The sequence below is a fragment of the Magnolia sinica genome, chromosome 15 (genome assembly GCF_029962835.1).
Source record: "Magnolia sinica isolate HGM2019 chromosome 15, MsV1, whole genome shotgun sequence".
NCBI classification, from domain to species: Eukaryota; Viridiplantae; Streptophyta; class Magnoliopsida; order Magnoliales; family Magnoliaceae; genus Magnolia; species Magnolia sinica.
This window is the reverse complement of record NC_080587.1, coordinates 13,848,768-13,869,784: the sequence shown is the minus strand read 5'-3', so window position 1 is coordinate 13,869,784 and position 21,017 is coordinate 13,848,768. Positions and strand designations below refer to the sequence as shown.

The 21,017-nt window shown below is 39.7% G+C and overlaps 1 protein-coding gene across 2 annotated transcripts in view; it reads right to left on the bottom strand.

Moving 5' to 3' along the window:
* Positions 1-353: 353 nt before the first annotated feature.
* The window catches only part of LOC131227115 (rhomboid-like protein 20), a 37,101-nt gene continuing 16,437 nt past the window's right edge, over positions 354-21,017 (bottom strand). For both annotated transcript variants that reach the window (XM_058222829.1, XM_058222830.1), the window contains exons 5-8: positions 7,574-7,725; positions 7,368-7,469; positions 3,094-3,219; positions 354-835 (exon numbers count right to left, since the gene is read on the bottom strand). In XM_058222829.1, the coding sequence (XP_058078812.1) occupies positions 662-835; positions 3,094-3,219; positions 7,368-7,469; positions 7,574-7,725 (554 nt within the window). In that variant the 3' untranslated portion in view covers positions 354-661. The remainder of the gene's footprint in view (positions 836-3,093; positions 3,220-7,367; positions 7,470-7,573; positions 7,726-21,017) is intronic.

The following is a 21,017-nucleotide window of genomic DNA, read 5'->3' as shown; positions in this document are numbered from 1 at the left end:
CAAATTTGTAGACAGCCCCATTCAAATGGAAATACCTGTCCATGGAAAATAACACATCCAACGGTAAAAAAATTTTAAAAACAAAAGTAAAATGCTCCCTCCCTCAGACATGAACTTCAGTTCCGGGCGAATGGTCCAATGATGCCATGATCAAGACACTGAAAATGGAATGATGTGAGAATTGTTCGGATTTGCACGTGTCAAGCTTCATACCAAGGTTGCCAAACTCATGACTCAGGACACGAATCGGTCTGCATACAACTTAGTTGGGGGCATGAAAACTGGATCGACTCATGGGAGTCATGATTCAACTCGCAGAGTCAGGCAACTTTTTGGTTTCACGCATCATCCAATGAAGTCTCGGAAAGAAGATTTTGCAAGCTTTTTCTTCTTCTGTTTCTTACATTCATTTGATATCCATCTGCTACACTGAAAGAGGAAATTTACAGGCTCCTAACTATCCTAACAATGTAGAACTATCTTAATATCACATACCTGCAGTGGCCTTCTTCATTAGGGGAAGAGGAAGGAACAGAGTCCAGGCAGTGGACCCCACTTCCATTTGCTGAAGTGGGGCAAGCATTGTGCCCATCTTCTCAATGCACATCAGGTCCCCAACCCACTTCTGTTTCCTAGAAAAAGAAATGGTGGGTCTTTGGATTCACCGCAACTGCATTTCAAGGAGTATGTTGGTGGCCATGTTAACGTCATTTCTAGCCTGTACCAGTGCCTGTCTTGCCAAGTTTCTGTCAAAGCCCATTGAAACCAATGTAGAAACAGAATCCTCAGGTGGCTCTGCTGTTGAAGCCCGTGGAACAGACGTCGGATAATTCCACTGAAATAAGATTAGAATAAAAATTTAATAGTTGCATAACCAAGAGAATAAGGTGGAAAAATGGAATCGACGAAATTTCGAAAAGAAAAGTTGGGAGTTTTTGTTTATTGGCAGAGAGTTGCTAGCCCCAAATGCGTCCTCTCCACATGCAGCACCAGTGCCAATCTGGCAAGTGTAAGGTGGCCCCCACCGTGAAGATAACCGTATGCGAAAACCAGAGTGATCCCCCTATTTTACACCACCCATTCCCCCACCTGATGAATGGACCTGCCTGAGTTTTACATGGGCCGTGGTGGGATGGGGGGTGCAATCCTATGAACTGATCAGATGTCTGACACACTACCCATGTTGGCACATATGCTGCATGTAAAAGGCATGGAGCTAGCAAACCTATCAGCAAAGAGCTTTTAGATAATTTCTTGTATTAAATCAGATTATCTTGCAAGTCATAGATAACACCTAGGTCGCACAACATTTTATTTTTGAGGAAATACAAAATGTTTGATTGGGCACTCGGTCCACCTTTTGGTGATCCAAATTGCAGAAGCTTGCTTGTCAGAGATAGCTTCCTAGCCTTCTGATTTGGATACCCATAAGATGCAGGCGATTGCTGTAATTGTAGAATCATCATCATCATCAAAGCATTATCCCAATTGTAGACTAGGAACATCGAATAGGGTCAAAATAGGAGATGGCCAACATAGGATCGCAGTTGCCAGATGATTCCTAGCCATTCGATTTGAATCCCATTAGATGCAGACGATTGGTCCAATTGTAAATTCATCATCAAAGCCTTGTGCCACTTGTAGACTAGGATCCTAAAATAGGGGAAATATAGGAGATGGCCAACACTACAATGAGGCCCACTAGATCAAAACTTGGATTCCTGAAAGGTAGGCCCCACCTGCACCACTGCTGGGCCAAACAGGAAAAAAAAATGTTCTTTTAACTGAACATCATATAATGTTTCTCTTTCTTTTCTGTGATAAGCAAGCGTTTTGTTTTCCTTTTTCTTTTTTGGTGATTGCCATAGGTAAAGTTGATCCCAGCTACTGGGATCATAGTGACAAATGTTGTTCTCGGAAATTTCTTGGCTTGGAAATTTCTTGGGAGACTTTCAAATTTTGAGGTTTTTCTTGGGATATTATTGGGAAAATCTCGCCGGAAATAAAATGTTTTAAAATATTTATTGTAAATTATTAAATAGATTGAAATTTTAATATATAAAAACTTCCTACATTTTTTAAAAAAAAAAAAATTCAGGTTAATATTGCAATAAAAACGCGACATTTTGAAGACCGCAGAAATTTTCAAAATATCACGAGAATGTTGTTTGGTTTATTTCTCAGGATATTATAGCAAGATTTTCAAAATCTTAGTGATATTTTTCACACTGGCTAGGACCAGGCTTTAACGATGATGATGATGATGGTGACGACAATGATGACGATGACGACCACAACAATGACAATGAAGATGACGATGACGACGACGATGTGCTAGGATTGAACCCAAACCAAAAGGATGCAACACTACACCATCTGTTCGATTAATAGGCTCAAACTCACTTTCAGGTATCAAAAATATGAACAGACTGCATAACACGTTTGTGAAAGCAAAAGACACCATCCAGTTTAGCATATCGGTTCATGAGATCTGATGAATGTAATCTGTCCCAATCATGGGGAAGAAAGAAAATCCAAAACAAAATATGATCCAAGCATTGTTGTAGCATGCAACTTCGGCTGGACCGATCTAGCATTGTCAAGGTCATATATGACACATTTCTTTCTAACTCACATCTGAGAACTGAACAAAATGCCTAGCTATGGTTGCATGTTTTCTGTCTCTGATCACACATCACGGAGCATGCATCCGTCCATGTAAGTACATAACAAAGCAATCCTTGTTTTGGTCTTCTTGATGGGAGGAGTGGGTCATCCATGGAAGAAATATGATTAAGACACCACTGGTTCTAAGGGAATTGAAAACAGCCTAACCCCAATCAGGCAGGCATCAAACAGTAAAAGCATGTCAACTAGTAAATGTGTTACTTCCTATTGGTTGGTTGCAAATTGTAACTGGAGAGAAATGCAAATCCACACAGGCCATTGTTGAACTAGGCCATGATGCACATTATCATTCATCATGGATAATTAGCCACAGTAATGAAAATCCAAAGAGAACAATAAAATGGAAACATCAACAACAGCTCTAGAATCAGAATTAAAGCAAGCACATGTGGACGAGGAACTTGCCTCTGGTTGGCGGCCTGCGAAAGAAGGTACACTTCCTATAATGTTCCCGCTTGATCTTGTAGAGGATGAGCTTCCCGAAGATGGCCATGATAACCGTGAAAAAACTGATGTTACGAATTGTGGGAACTGCAAAGTATACAAATAGACACAAATCATCCAACAATGAGAAATAACAGAGTGAATTCTTGGTGCTCAACCGACATGAATTGCAGCAACTCACTGTTTTTTTAAAAAAAAAAAAAAAAAAAAAAAACGGCAATAACACAAATTGATGGAAAGAAAATGGCCAATCTGGAGCCTGACATCATTCAGAACGAGGACTAGCACCCATATCACCAGTACAATCATTTTATGTCCGACTTGAAACACACAGAACTGCACTTAAGCTTTTGATCCTCACTATTCAATAAAATGAGGCCACAACCACTTTGGAGATTTACTCTTTATTGCTGACTTATTGCAACTCAGTTCAGTAGACATCAAATGCAGATGAAGTGTTGCACACTTGCACTCAAGTCTTATTAGAAGAAAATAAAAAAAAAAAAAAATGAAGCAGCCCAGGAGTTGGTCCAGTCAGATTGTTGGGCCCCATAGGTGATTTGATCATATTATTGGATGCACAGGTCATGCGATCATATTGTGGACCTCACGCATGCGCACTGTTCATATTTACGTGTGCTGTTCATCCATACAGGCCTGCATACATGAGCGATGGTCTAGATCATGTGGGCTGGACGAGGCCATACGGTTCATTCCAGTAGACCATTTGACTAGGCCCTACAGCACAAATACGTTGTTCTATCCTCTATGTTTATTTGTTTTCGTCATTTATTTCTTGGTTTTTGCTTGATTGGTTAGCAAGTTAACAATGTTTGGTTGAGTAGCCTTGGTCTATGAGGGTAGTAGAGATTTTAAGAACTTTTGCGATTAATTAGAAACCCTAGGTCAGTGCCGTTAATTGTTCCTATTATCTTCGACGACTTCTAGTCAGTGTCTTCTAAGATCATGACAGTTCATATTGGTGAACTCCTCACAAATGAAAGTCCATGCAATTATTTTATTCTCCCTCATTATTATTATTTTTTCTATCACCATGTCCTGGCTCTTAGACTAGTTCCAGAATGTCTATCATGTCAACCAGGGAACCACCACCAAGAAAATGTTTCAAAGAATCTTACCCCATGGGTTATGAAAACCATAAACTCCATCCATCAACCATTCAGCACTGACCAATCAACCCCAAATAATCTTCAGAGTGGCTCCCCTTGTTTGTTGCATATGCGCACAGCCTCCTTGGGTTAATTGCCATTGCTTATGCCATTTGACAACATTAGTGATGACACCTTTATTATTTGTGAGGCTTTTGATCCTCAAGTAAAAAATCTCAGGGTTATCTTGAGATGCTTTAAGGCAACACATAACATTTGGGTCTACTTGAAGCTCTTTAAGGTTGATTGGACCTTCCATCGTAAGCTTGGTGATTTGATGAAGTTGGAGCAAGGGCCCCATGAAGCATAAACGAGAACTGCATGGTGTATGCTCCCACTAGCTCTTTTTTGAGAGATATAGAAGGGGAGAGAATCAAATCTTTAACAATGTGAAGGCTCCTCTTCAGGAAGTGGTGGAGAAACTCAAAGAGAGCCTAATTAAATGAGTGCTTTTTTAAACCTTTTTTAGGGATTCTATTCAATTGCCCGTTAGTGGCCAATAGTAAATGAAAAAGGATGCAGTTGTCTCTAGGTGGACCCATCCATCTAGTGGATGGTGGAAACTTAACTTTAATGGTGCTTCTCAAGGTACTCCAAGTCCTAATGGAGGGTGGGTGTGCGACTTTCATGGCATTGGTCAAATAGGGTGGTGCTTCTTCAACAGCAAAAGTGATGGCTCTCTTGGGAAAGACTAGGATATTTAGCAAGGAGTTTAGGCCGGTTGTAGTGGAAAGAAACTCCTTGTCTGTCATTTTAACTAGACACGTGAGGAGCAGTCTTGGCTGTGGACCTTAGGTTTCGTCATTGATGAAATTAGGGACATTGCTTCTACATTAAACATTTTCCTCACCATGCAGGTATAGAATCGAAGAATTTGGCCCCTTCATTGGCTAAAGATGGTCTCTCTAGATTTTCTCTTTGTATTGGGAACTTGTTCCCTTCGCTTTGATGTATGACCTTTTTCCTTCTAATAAAGTCGTTATTTCACAAAGGGAAAAAAGGAAAAGAAAAAAGATAGAAAATGCATTGGGGAGATTCTGTGTATATTCTTTCCAGTGGAGTGAATGTATACAGAGATATCCATTCAGCTCCCAACAGGGATGTTTGCAGGCCTCTTTTGATTGGTGAAAGAGTATATAGAGGAACCAGAATAACCTGCTAACTTGACACTTCTCATGTTAAATCACCAGAGCATTACTTTCTCATATAAAGCTTTGCTAAGCCCACACCCATGTGCAATAAAGCTCATGTACACGCCACAAATGTGCTAGCGTGGCACGCGTGTGAGATCTAGTCCATCCATCAAGTTGTTCCAACCTTCTACATGTTTTCCCAAAAATAAAATCTGGTCCAATCAGCATGCAGGCCCCAGTTTTGGAAACAGGTGTATGGGTTAGAAAACTTTGGCTGAGATTTTCAGAGCCGTAGATTTGTTTTGCAAACTATGGCCCACATGACCATGGATTGATCTGATTCTTTCGCTAGGGCATCAATATTGTGCTGTTGTTCTGATGGATGGATTGGATCTTGGACCCGTTGTGCCATGCTGGCACATGTGTGGCGTGTACACAAGCTTTATTGCAAACACGTGTGCGCTTGGCAAAGCTCTACTCATAGAAATGCTTTTGGGGTTGACTATTTATAAGAAGAGCTCTCTCCTAATAAAAGATTCTTGAGGTATAAATATAATGCAAGCTTGTCAACGCTTTCAGTGCACACAGGTGACCAGTGATGCATCCAAGACCAAACACGAGTAATAAAAGGATATCTAGGTCACACAAGTTGTTCAATCAAAGATCAAGCCATCAGAACATATATGAAGCCCTGATCGAGCCCATCCAATGATCTTGATCATGTATCGGACCAATCCAACTGCCAGATTAAAGATTTGGATCATTAAACTAATCTGCACCATCTCAAATATTCAAATTGACCAGATCACAGATCTGGAAAAGTCCATGGTCATCTGATATATGGACCCAATTAAATGATCCGATTGGTTTGTGTGGTCTACCAATATGATGGGACGGTGTCGATGGAACATGCATATATGGCTTGGACTTTTTTTTCTTTTTTTTTACATTGACAATATTATTTCTAAAAGGCTGAAGCAGCAAATTTACAAGTATACAAAACAAAAAAAGATTTACAACTCTTGCCAACAATCCGGAAACTGAGCAATAATCTTTGATGCTAGCACCCACTCCCTTACATGAGATTTAGCACACCTCCAAAACCTCCCCCTTGAGATTTCTAAAACATCGGTCGGCTTGGACTTAACGATATATTTTGGGTATTTCCTAGTTAAGAGTCTTTTTGTTTCCCTCTTAGATATAGAATCTTTTGAATAGTTGTCTACTTTCTTGTTTTAGTAGGAAGCCCATGTGTCAAATCTTTTATGGATTTTATTATGTCATACATAGTCTAAAATAGTAAAGTTTAGATTTGTGTAAGATTTCTTTAGATCTTTTACTCTCTTTTTTTCTTTCTTTTTTTCTTTTTTCCTTTTTCTTTCTTTTCTTTTAAAAATAAATAAATATGGCCTATATAAAGACCTTAAATACCCTATATAATTAAGCAGTTAATGAATATTTTGAATAGTGAATGGAGTGCTTCTTCTTCTTTTCCCGCGACGGGAATTGTTAATCTTTTGGTGAGATGCCATTAGGACAGTTGGTGCAATGCATCGGATTTGGTAGAGTGGTTCTACCTTATCTTTAATTTTTTCCACTGCACCAACCAATACTACCCAATCATGGTTGGCGGGCTTCCCATGTGGACATAGTATACCTGGGCGATACTGGAAATGGAACTTGAGTTTAAGTGAGCTTCTGTTTTCCCACCATTTTTTAGTCCAAATCATGATTGATATAAGAACTGGAAGGTTGTATTCTTATCCAAACAATGATTTGGCAGCGAGCATCATGCTGCACTGGGAATTGCAAGCACCTAAATGCACACCCATAAGCATATAAATTATTATTATTATTATTTTTTAAAAGCTCTTCCCATTATGAATGCTGCAAATGCATTTTGATGACCATCGATATCCATAAATGAAGTCACCTTTAGCCTGCGGATCCGCAACACATTAAGGCGATATAAAGTGCCAGCTACAAGACCGCATATGCCTGGCAAGAGAGATCTTTTCCAAGATGACAAAAGAAGCTGCAAGATTTAAAACAACAACTCCTCAAATTAGATCAGCAGTTGCTTGTAACAAGATCAGTAAATCACCAGGAAATCGAGCTGGTTTGAGAATAGGCCTTTACCTGAAGACCAGCTAAATATATAAACGACTTGTCTGAGAAGCGAAAACCAAATATACGGAACCTTGTCGTGACCGGAATGTCAAAGTAGAAGGGTACAAAGGAAGAAAAGATAAGACCATAGGGTCCTGATGCTAGTATGCTTAGGGTGGGATCTGCAGGAACAAGAAAACCATGGAAACCTGACTCAATATTTGAAACAACAACAATAATAACAGCAGCAGCAGCAGCAGCAACAATAATAAACACAGATTGGTGGGTTTTGTTTTTGTTTTTTCCCTTTCCATCTAAATGGTCCATTCTCACCATATTCAATCATTATAGAATGAAAAGCCTTCAAAATCCAAATAGTCCTCAGTTGAAAGTGTATTAACTAGTAAAAAGAGAGGAGAGAACAGGTGTTGGCACACAATATAAACCAAATTTTGCTACCTCTATACACGGACACACATACCAATAATATATGGAATGTGTGCAGCATCCAAGCTGTACACCAGGTGGGTCATGCCTCATAGATGACCTGGCTGAAAGATCAGGTCTGGTCCATTCATCAGGTCCACACATGTACCTTGAAAGGGAAAGTTGGAGAGGTTTTTAGACCATCTTTCTACATGTGCGGCACGTCTGATGATTAAACCAGCCTGATTTTTGGGCAAGGTCATCTATGCAGTGGGAACACATAATGCATGGCTCGATGTCCCCATGCCATCTTGAAATGTGCCTGTGTGTAGAGGTGTGTGCAGGCTTAGAAAAAATCATATTGTATAGGCATGCGAGTGATAATGAATGACATGATAAGGATATGGTAAGGCATTTATGACTAAAAGTTGAGCCAGATATGAATGAAGGTTTGCAATGATAGAGTTGTTACAATCCATAATACAAAACAATGAACACCTTATCTGGAGACTGCTCATTGCATGTTCTTGGGGCTGCAACCGAACCCAATTGACCTAACCCAAGTTTGGGTCCCGACTCCCATTAGGATTGGAAAACTCCGACCCGATTTGAAATCGGGTTGGTTCGGCTTGAGCAAATTTGGATCAGGTAAGGTCGGGATTGTAATATTCACATGTACAGGGTGGATCGGGCTAGGGTTCACCCTCAACCGACCCAACCTGCCTGAGTTGCACCCTACATGTCCTTACAAATTAACCAGAAAAAGGATTCATGGGAGTACCAGCTTGCTAGTCCATGAGAACTATAGTTCTCAACTTTTACAGCCTTTTATTGGCTGCTGAAATTGGGGGCCTATAGAAAACATAGAGGACCCTAGTACTTTTCAGCTAGGTCCCATGCCTCTCATCTCAATGGCAAGGCCAGGACTAGTTCTCATGGATAACCAATTCTTTTCTCTAAACGGACACTGTTGAGTTGTTTCAACCTTATTATGTTCTCACTTTGACAGTAGAGCTTTCCTTGTGACTTATAATACTAACATCCTTAAGAAAAGCTGGATTATCTAAGTCAGATGCCTGGATATTGGGATATGGGTGAGGATAAGAATCCCCTTTTCCAAGACCTAAAAAGCATATTTGCTAGGATTTTGTACTCTAGATGATGCAGGACGTGATCTAACTATTTGGATGTGGGAGATTACTAACAAATTAATCAAAGTAAATCAAATATGATAACATGCTATCCTACCATGATTAAAAGAGTACCAAAGAGGCAATAAAATTCAGATTTATGTTAAATTCACAATCCCACACAATCATGAATCTTGTAAACATGAAAACCAAAGGCCCAATGAGAGATTGGAACTCTCACATTAGCATAGGCATGGTTCTAATTCAATGGGCAGATTTGGTGCAATTTTAGGGTTAGGAAATTTGGCGATTTGGAATTAGGGCTAGGGAGAATTACAGTGTGTGGAGAAATAGGGTTTTGAGAGCTAGGGTATTGGGTTAGGGTTTTAGGCTTAGGGCTAGGGATCTTAAAGGGGAAAAAGGAGCAAGGATTAAGAGGGAAAGAGAGAGAGGGAGAGCTGGCCGTATGGACAGCCGTACGGTCTAGGGGTTTGGTCTGTACAATCATCTAGCTTGAATGTGCTAGGTTTAGGTGGTTTTGGATGCGATATGGATGAGTTTTGGTTGAGAACAAAAGGAAAAGGAAGAGGTATATAGAAATAAAGAGGGATTGAGAGAGAGAGAGAGAGAGAGAGAGAGAGAGAGAGAGAGAGAGAGAGAGAGAGAGAGAGAGATTGGAGAAGGAGAAAGTAGAAGAAAATACCTCAATTGTAGAGAATAAGAGAGAAGAATAAGATTGGATTCACACCAAAATAGCCTATTTTACATGAGATTCTCACTTCACATGAGAGAAGATGCTTTTTCTAAGCGAAAGAGAGTTTTTTTATTCCAAAATCTGAGGGCTAGGGCTAGACATCCGTCCTTTATAGTCTCAAATAATGTATTTTTACAATAATGCCCTTCAAATAAAAATGTCTCACATGTTTTGTGACGTCATAAAACATAAATATGCTAATCTTAAGTTATGAATAGTAAAAAACAAAAAATATGCTAATCCAAACATTCATGATCAAAGTGATCAAGGATCACAATGATCCAACGGTCAAGACTCCTCAACTAAACAGCCCACATGTATTTTTCTAGTGTAGGGTCTTCGAAGATGCACGATCATGCAGGTGGGGTCTTCAGGGCCTCAATGTGGCCCACCCGGGCCCATGTACAAGTCATCGAGCCAAAGTGAAGGCTGGGCCGATCTCCTCCTCCTCCTCCGGTACACTCTAAATGGTCAGACGTCCTCATCACTAGAGTTATCAATACTGTTCTGAAAACTGGACCAGACCATCTAGTCCGTCAGGGTTCAACTGCAACTGGAGCATTTTGGGTTCGGTTTGATCCAGGATACTTAAACCAGTGCTTTACAGCCAGAACAGGACTGGATAGTCAGACCAGTTTGGACCATATTGCATATCAGACCTTACTGCCTGATTTTACGTACACGATAATGCCTAATATTATAATTTAATCGTGTTTTTGTTGCAGGATGTAATAAGGAACTTTGATTGAAAATGAGTATTATATGCATGGATTTAACGATCCGAAGTCACCAGAGCAAGGATGGACCCCAGGGACCGAGATCGATGGATATACACACCGAGATCCGAGAAAATTGAGAAACTAAAGCTTAAGTGGCAAAAAAATTGTCGAATGCAAGATCACGGGGTTTCCGCCATCCACTTGGCTCAAACTTCATATATGGCCCGAGGACCATAAATTAACCGTACACGTCAAATTTCATCATTAGATCCTCGTGGAAGTGGCCCAACAGAGAGATCGAGGACAATAACCATTAAGAAAGCATCTTGGACATCCTTGGGAGATCTGGACCCAAACTGAACTGATGGAAAGAGCACGAAAAACGGTGGATATTTGTCAAATTTCACTTCTTTTGGATGGTGCAGTAACGACGGACGTTTCTAGAAGGCAGAGTGACAATTCTGTAAATATAACGAAATCCATATGCATGCGCATAAGCTAGAGGTTTGCTTCAACGTTCGGTATCGACTCATCACAGGTTGATTGTGTGGCCCACCTAGAGTTTGGATCTACTTCATACTTTGACCCATAGGCTTATACTTTATTAAGAAAATGATGAGCGGAGTAGATCTTCGAAAATACCATCAGAAGTGGGCTCCACCTATTTTTTGTAAACTTTCCAAATAGAGCCATGCGAAACGTCCAGTGACGGACGTGTTATACATTGGGTTTTTATAGTGGGCCCTGCCCATCAGTCTGATCACTGATCCAGACCGTCCATGTGACTCACGTGGTTTATCTTCACTAAGAACTAGGTGACGGAATTTCAAAAGGGAGCGAGTATGGGTTCTCAGCTGTTCAAACGCAGGTTGGACGGTGGCGTAAAATATCCCATGGGCCACGTGAATGCAAGTCCAAACGGACCATTCTTAACCGAAATTCTGAGAGGAATCTAGTGGACAGAGTGGATTTCCCAAAAGTCATCTTAAGTGGGCCCCACCAAGAGTTCAGCGTCGGCTCGCGTACAGAGCCTGCGTTCGTGAAAAATGGCCGCTGTGGGCCGATTCCGTGATCCCGATCATGGTCGGATTAATAATCCAAACCGTCCAATGTGTATCTCATCCAAAAACTCCCCCCCGAACATTGTGTTTTTGGAAGGATATCAAGGAAAATGGTGTTGTTTTGGCATGGTTTTTGGGCTGCGTAAATAGAATTACGCAAGGAATATTTGTGGTGCGCTTCAAAGTCGGTTGTTATGCATTCCACCGACTGCTTTACGCACAGACTCTCCACCGACTCCAGCGACGGATTGCAACACTTATAAAAAGGAGAAGAAAAGAGAGAGTTAGGGAGATTCGGAAGCTTGGAAACAAGGTGGACGTGAGCAGAGGTAGAGAGAGAAGTGGGCTGGCTTGGGTTGGGCCTGGTTTTTCTTTTTCTTTTCTTCTTCTTCTTTTGTTTATTTTGAATTCAGCCTAATCATGGTAGGCTAAACCTCTTAGCTAGGGCTAAGAGGTGAAGCTTGTAGCGTGATGGGAGAACTTGTTGCTTGTGCCTTTTGTTTAGATTGATGGGGTTTTTAATTTAATTTTATTATGAGAATATTTTTAGTTTTTAATGGCCTGTTGTGACTGAAATTACAATAGGTTTGCAATGGCTTTGAGTATTTCTTTTTCCTTATTTTGATTATGACGTTAGGAAGCCCTGTTGTTCGCCATTGTCTCCAGGGCATGGTTGGATGTCGGTACCCTTCCTAACCTTCATAATCATCTGATTGGTTGGTAATTAGTTTAATTCTTTTGTTGACTTTGTCTCCTGGACATGGTTTGGTGATGGAATCCATTCTAATTCATATATCTTTCATCTCTTTAAAATTATATCAGAGGAAGTTCAGTTTAATTTTTATGATTTTTGAAGCAGACATAAGATCTCCCTGATCTCTACAAGTGGATCCTCTGAATCTCTAGTTTCTTATCTCTGATTTCTCTTAAGTTTTAGATTAATCTCTCACCATTATTTATCACTTTATATTGAATTTAGATTTCATCTTAGGCTAGTTCTAGTTCTATTTAGTTTCAGATTATGTACAGGTATCAGTCCCTTGGGATTCGACCTCGGTCTTACCGAGTTTATTACTACATCACAACCCTATACTTGGGGAGTGAACAAGTTTTTGGCGCCGTTGCCGGGGATTGACATTTACATTTTTTTGAAATTAATTAGTTTTAAAATTAGGTTAGGATTAGGATTTTACTAACTTTAGGTTAAAGGTTTTTATTTTATTTTATTTTTAGGAACTATTTTTTTATTTTTAGAAACTAACCTGTTTTCCTGTTTTGTAGGATCCTGAAATAACTTCTAAACTGGTAATCCCTTTTTAATTCCTCTACTTTTTCTATTTTTAGAATTAGGGTTTGAGTTTTAGAAATTTTCTATTTTCTAGTATTTTTCTATTTTTAGGAGCTAGTTTATTTTTAGAAACTTTCATCTTTTGTTTTTAGAAATTAGGTTAGTTATTTCCCTTTTTAGAAATTCTTTCTAATTTTAGAAACTAACTCATCTTTCATTTATTTTATTTTTAGGCTTAGATTTTCTATTTTAGAAACTTTCTAATTCTAGGTCTTCTTTTTAGAAACTAACTTAGCTTCTAGGTTTAGGGAACTTTCCTTTTTAGAAACTAACTTTCTATTTCAATTGTAGGAACTTTCTAACTTTAGACTTTCTATTTTAGAAACTAATCTCTTTTGTTTTCTTTTACAGGATCTTAACATAGGAACTTCTCATTTGGTACCTTCTTTCTAACTTCTCCTCCTCTTACTTTACACATTGTTGTAGGATCTTTTCTTCTGTTTTTCTTAGGATTAAATTCAGATTAAGGGTTTCATCATGTATATGCACGAGTGGGAACGTCAGTATGCTGAGAAGAATAACCTATTTTGGGATGATGAAGATATAAATCAACCTATGTCTCAAAACTTTTCTGAAACTATCAGTGAGAACCGATCAGAATATAAAGATCCACCGGCTAAGAAGTCCTTACGTGATTATATGCAGGAGAACAATTACACCCCACGGATTAACAAAACAGTACGTGAGTGTTGGGGTTATCATAATTATGGTTGTGAGAATTATTATCACCCATCTGATAAAAAGAAAACAATGCGTGATTATATCATGAGTGATAATAAGTATTACCAACCAGCAGATTCTCCCACCTATGATTAGTATGACCATAACCGGTGGGAACATCAAAATTGGGTAAATGAACCATCAACATGTTATAATAATTCTCTTGGATCCCATACCTTTGAAATCCAACCAGAAACGACCCAAGAGGATTCACTTCAACATGACATGGCCTGTCTTGCGGAAATTAGAAAAGCAATGGAAACACTCACTTCGCGCCTCGAAAGGATAGAGGAAGCTTTCTCATCCCAACCACAACCAAATCCAAAAATACAATGCAAGGAAAGTGATCCTCACTCACTTTTGAAGGAATCTGGAATTTGGAATGAGGAGTTGGATTCCATTAATGAGCATGCGGTTCAATCTCCTGATGAGAAGATCTCGATGACTGTTCAAAGGAATGGTGAAGATACATCAGTGTCTTTTAAATATAGTGATGATGACACACCTTCCTTACATGACACACATGATTTCAATGATGATAAAAGTTAGTTTATTTGAACCTCAACCGAATTTAGGAATAGAATGTGAGGAAGGCGATCCCATCCCAAATGTGCACTGCACTGAACTAGAATATGATGAATATTGGGACGGCGATCCTGAATGTGCAGCCATAGTTCCCCTGTAATCTATCTTAAGTTTGGTCCAAGTCAATGATCAAGATGTACACAAAGTGGTCGGTCATAATGAGTCACTCCCCTCACCTGACCTGTCTGATTTAAAGGTGAAGGGTGAGCTCCTTACAACCGACCCTTCTAACTCTTGTGAAACATGTTTGGACCACGCCTCTGAATCGAATGATGATGTGATTCAGGAGAAGGACGAGTTGCTCGCTACGACCTTGGAATTTGAAACCACTCAATTGAGGCCACCATCTGAGCTATACACATTTAATAATTCAACGCCTCGATTGAGTAGTCTCAATGAACAAAGTGATCACATCGATGCTTACCCTATTGATTTTCAATCTGTCTGTACAGGACTGGAGGAAGAAAGCGTACATCTGGCTACTTTCAAGGATGATGGTTTCCTTAGGCAGATCATCGCGAGCTACAATGTGGAAAATAAGTCATACTCAGCTGAACTTCCCAACTCTTTGGATGATTGCTTGGCATACTTTGCAGATTCAAACGATCCCATGTCAAAAGATAAAGTGGATGCCTTGCAAGACGACATCTCGGTAGTCATCACTGACCGAGAGAACCCTTATTCTGAAGCCCATTCTTTCCCTGATCCTAAACATCTACCAGTAAAGGAAGAGGAGCTGAAAATTGAACCGAAGTTTGGAACTTCGGAATGTGTTGAGACTACATCACTTCTTAAGAAGTTTTCTAAACTTTATTTACTTGTAATCTTTGATTCACCATGGGATACTAACGTTGAAACTTCTTCTGTCATAAGTGAATCGTATATACTCTGGATACCTCAAGCAATTCAATGGAAAATTTCTTATGAGGTACATAAGTTTCTTTGAAAAGTCATGCTCCAGAGCGTCCAAGACTATTACAAAAAGGGCTTTTGGATGATCCTATTGAGGAACTTACTAAGAAACTTATCAAGATATTGGCCGGAAGAGGAACCTTGCGGTATGATCGAGTAGTTTTTCCTTGCATTCATAGGACTAGGTTAGTTCATGGTCCATTCTTGTCTAGCTGAAGACGTTAAACTTAGCACTCCTAGGAGGCATCCCAGCTTTTCATTTCATTTCATTTTCCTAGTTAGTTAGTTCAATGTTTGTGGGTAACATTGCTACAAACCCTCACGAGACTACAACTCGTCCACTAGGGGCCTAGGGGTTTAAAGGCTTGTTGCATACGCTAAATGCAATCGAGAGCACCTGCGAAAGTGGTGTAGGTAGGATTTTATTTTTATTATTTTTATTTTTCTTCTGTTGGTTTCTCTCTTGTGTTGACCCGCTCTTACGTAGATATCTTGGGAAAGCCTCTTGATTCTTTCGTCCAGGTACTATCTTTCCGTCACTCCTCTTATATTTTCGTCATCCCATGTGCATTGCATGCTTATTTCTTTTACATTGAGGACAATGTAGATTTTTAGTTGGGGGTGGGAGATTAGGCTACCTAATCGGTGTTTTCTTGGTCTTAAGCGCGAAAATTGTGAAAATTTTTAAATTTTTCTGGAATTTCGTATGAATTCGAAGTGATTTTGACGGTCATCTTGGATTTAGAATTACAAGATAAGTGATGTTGGTAATTTATGACTCTTGGATTCAGTATCTTTTAGATTTCACAGTTAAGTTTGAATTGTTAATCCATGATTAGAGGTTTTAAACATTGATTGAGTCATGATTTCACAAGACACATCTTGCTTTCACATAAAGGTTTCAGTTTGATATGGAAGGGTTAATTTGGTAATCACTAAGCATGTAAGGAACCAGCCTGAAAAATTTGCCCGTCATGATCAATTGAAGAAAAAGAAAATACCTACGAAAAAAAAACAGATACCTTTGTAAAGGGTTGTACAAATAATCTTCACCATAGGTTTGCTCCCTATAGGTGTAGATTTAATTCCCCATGGATGATATGTGAAAAGGGTTGGGTGTACGATCTTTACCATAGGTTTGCTCCCTATAGGTGCGCATTCGATTCTCCTCTCCCTCGATGGAAAAATCAAAAGCGAGAAGAATGAAAAGAAAGAATTGTAAGGCAAGTTTTGGTTTAGGTTTTGAGTGTCCTGAATGCTCTTTTGATTATCAATGTTATCATAGAAATTATCTATTGGATTTCTTAATGATGATAAGCCGAGATTTCATTATACACTCATGGTACTCATTGTTTAGAATTGTTCTAATTAATGCATAAATACTTTAAACTTGATTATGAAATTTATTGTGCGCTTGATTCCAGGAGGAAGTAATGCCCAACATTCATGCATCTTAGAATTTTCGTATCTAGATTGCTTTTCAAAAGTCACTTGAGTTCATAGAGATTGTCTTGTAATTCTCAACTTATTTTTCACATACTTTGCTCGGGACTAGCAAAATGCTGGTTGGGGGTTGTGTTGAGGGTCGAATATTGCATATCAGACCCCGATTACTGCCTAATTTTACGTACACGATAATGCCTAATATTATAATTTAATCGTGTTTTTGTTGCAGGATGTAATAAGGAGCTTTGATTGAAAAAGAGTATTAAAAGCATGGATTTAACGCTCCAAAGTCACCAGAGCAAGGAATGGACTCCAGGGGACCGAGATCGATGGATATACACGCCAGAGATCCGAGAAAATTGAGAAACTGAAGCTTAAGTGGCCTGAAAGTTAGTCAGAATGCAAGATCACAGGGTTTCCACCATCCACTCGGCTCGAAACTTCATACATGGCCTGAGGACCATAAATTAACCGTACACGTCAAATTTCAGCCATTAGATCCTCGTGGAAGTGGCCCAACAGAGAGATCAGAGGACAATAACCATTAAGAAAGCATCTTGGACATCCTTGGGAGATCTGGACCCAAACTGAACTGATGGAAAGAGCACGAAAAACGGTGGATATTTGCCAAATTTCACTTCTTTTGGATGGTGCAGTAGGGAGGAACGAACGACGGACGTTTCTAGAAGGCAGAGTGGCAATTCTGTAAATATAACGAAATTCATATGCATGCATGCACGTAAGCTAGAGGTTTGCTTCAACGTTCGGTATCGACTCATCACAGGTTGATTGTGTGGCCCACCTAGAGTTTGGATCTACTTCATACTTTGACCCATAGGCTTATACTTTATTAAGAAAATGATGAGCGGAGTAGATCTTCGAAAATACCATCAGAAGTGGGCTCCACCTATTTTTTGCAAACTTTCCAAATAGAGCCATGCGAAACGTCCAGTGACGGACGTGCCATCCACTGGGTTTTTACAGTGGGCCCTGCCCATCAGTCTGATCACTGATCCAGACCGTCCATGTGACTCACGTGGTTTATCTTCACCAAGAACTAGGTGACGGAATTTCAAAAGGGAGCGAGTATGGGTTCTCGGCTGTTCAAACGCAGGTTGGACGGTGGCGTAAAATATCCCATGGGCCACGTGAATGCAAGTCCAAACGGACCATTCTCAACCGAAATTCTGAGAGGAATCTGGTGGACGGAGTGGATTTTCCAAAAGTCATCTTAAGTGGGCCCCACCGAGAGTTCAGCGTCGGCTCGCGTACAGAGCCTGCGTCCGTGAAAGACGGCCGCTGTGGGCCGGTTTCGTGATCCCGATCACGGTCGGATTAATAATCCAAACCGTCCAATGTGTATCTCATCCAAAAACTTCCCCCCGAACGTTGTGTTTTTGGAAGGATATCAAGGAAAATGGTGCTGTTTTGGCATGGTTTTTGGGCTGCGTAAATAGAATTACACAAGGAATATTTGTGGTGCGCTTCAAAGTCGGTTGCTGTGCATTCCACCGACTGCTTTACGCACAGACTCTCCACCGACTCCAGCGACGGATTGCAACACTTATAAAAAGGAGAAGAAAAGAGAGAGTTAGGGAGATTCGAAAGCTTGGAAACAAGGTGGACGTGAGCAGAGGCAGAGAGAGAAGCGGGCTGGCTTGGGTTGGGCCTGGTTTTTCTTTTTCTTTTCTTCTTCTTCTTTTGTTTATTTTGAATTCAGCCTAATCATGGTAGGTAAAACCTCTTAGCTAGGGCTAAGAGGTGAAGCTTGTAGCGTGATGGGAGAACTTGTTGCTTGTGCCTTTTGTTTAGATTGAAGGGGTTTTTGATTTAATTTTATTATGGAAATATTTTTAGTTTTTAATGGCCTGTTGTGACTGAAATTACAATGGGTTTGCAATGGCTTTGAGTATTTCTTTTTCCTTATTTTGATTATGACGTCAGGAAGCCCTGTTGTTCGCCATCGTCTCCTGGGCATGGTTGGATGTCGGTACCCTTCCTAACCTTCATAATCATCTGATTGGTTGGTAATTAGTTTAATTCTTTTGTTGACTTTGTCTCCTGGGCATGGTTTGGTGATGGAATCCATTCTAATTCATATACCTTTCATCTCTTTAAAATTATATCAGAGGAAGTTCAGTTTAATTTTTATGATGTTTGAAGCAGGCATAAGATCTCCCTGATCTCTACAAGTGGATCCTCTGAATCTCTAGTTTCTTAATTCGAATTGTTTAAGTTTTAGATAATTATTTCATCATTATTCCTCAAATTCTCAATTTAGATTTCATCTCATTCTAGTTCTAGTTTTAGTTAGTTTCAGATTACGTACAAGTTTCAATCTCTTGGGATTCGACCTCGGTCTCACCGAGTTTATTACTACATCACAACCCTATACTTGGGGAGTGAACAATAGTCAGACCAGTTTGGACCATAACCCGCCACAAAAACAGGCCAAGTCACCAGAACTTGGCTCAACCAGGTGGTTAACAGTTTTCCTAAAAGAACCTAATGCCATAGGTGAAGTTTGAACCCGCAACCTACACTTAGAAAACAAACATCCCAACCACAATGCCAAATCCATATTATTTACTAATTCTTTTCATTTTAAATAATCTAAATTAACTAGAGTCCGGGTCCAGAATGGGTTGGCACAGGTCTGACAAGTCTGATCGGTTGGAAGGTCAGTTGGGACAAACTTCCCACCAAAAAGGGTCCCGTCCGGTCCGGGTTTTTTTTAAAAAAAATGTTTAAAACTATAGTTGCATGAATCATGAAGCAAAGTGACAAGAGATTCGAGTGCAAGAGAAGAGAAGCATCTGTTTCAAAATGTTAGCAAGCATAAACAGTAGGAAGCAGGATTAGGAGAGCAAGTCTGAAACATGACTTGAATCAAAAGCAGCACCTGATTAGAAGAATCATGCAACTAAGCTTAAAACCTCAAAAACATCATTCAGATTGGGTCTGAACTAGAAGTCGAACCATTATGAACTGGCAGTTGGACTGGTTTGAATGGATGGCTTTTCAAAAAGACATTATCATCCTATTTTAAAATGATGATCATGTCACAGTTTAAAATGGTTCAAACTGGGGGTTGAATCGATTTGAAGTTTGAACCAAACTGGCATCTTCATAGGTTCTATCTCTGGTTTGGTTTAAAAAAAAAAAAAAAGGTTACCAGCACGATTTTTGGACTTGGATCAACTTGTCCAGTCTTGAGTCGAGTTGCGACCCAGGGTAACTCAGGCTGGGGGGTGGGGGGGCAACTCATGGTATCGAACCAGATCAGGTCGTAGTGCTGGATCAGAGTCAAGTCGTCTAAGTCGCACCTGAATCGGATGAGTCTTAAAACCATGGTTATCAGTCTGTAGCAAATGGTGCAATTGCGCAAAAAACAAATCAACTTGTGATATCATTAGTAAGTATTTTAACATGATTACATTCACGAGAATTGAGAAGTAACCAATTCTTGCCATGCTAGTATCAACCTGATCCGTACCATTCTTGATAATGGTACCCGTAATTGGGCAACATAGCATGTGACCAAATAACCCATGTGATCAATGCACAACAAGCACATTACATATCGCTTCTTCTTCTTTTTCTTGGTGAGGTATGGAATACTTGGACATGCCTGCTGATGAATAATGACCAAATCATAATTGCCTATTGTAATCCCAACCAAAGCTAGTTGGAAGCCTTGATCTTCATCAAAACCTTGGCTTTGACAATGGCTACCTCTGAGTAATGACAAATTCTTAATCACAAGAAACTTCAGAAGACTTTTATGACTCGACTTCAAACATTTGGTCACATTTAAGAGGACAAGTTAGCAAATTTTGGCACTCTATATATTAAATTCCCGATTCACTCTATATATTTGACCAACTGCTTGCCTATGCACTCCTTTTGCTTTTTAGTGGGTTTTTTTTTTTTTTTTTTTTTTCCACTTTGCATTTCCTCTAGAAAGAAGTGCACCCATTGAGAAACTCCAGCAGACATTCCTGAACTATAGTTGCACGAAGCATGAGCTGAAGTTGCAACATATTTGAGTGTGGTCGCGGAGAGGTGTTTGTTTTGAAGTGTTATCAAATATGGAAGGCCAGAAAGCAGGAGCACGAGTTTGAGGTGTGATTCAAAGCAGGAGCAGCACCATAGAATGCCAGATGGATAAATGTAACAATTAACAAATTAAATTATATTTACTATTTCCTCGTTAAGAGTAGCTGAGTGGTTTTATTCCAGAGAAGACAGAGCACACAAGTGCAAACATGACGCAAAATCAACCACAAGTCCCCCAAGCAGAATGTGGAATAGGAATTGCTCCTATGGCAGTAAGAGGTTTCACATAGCCCACAGACCCTCTATATGCAGCC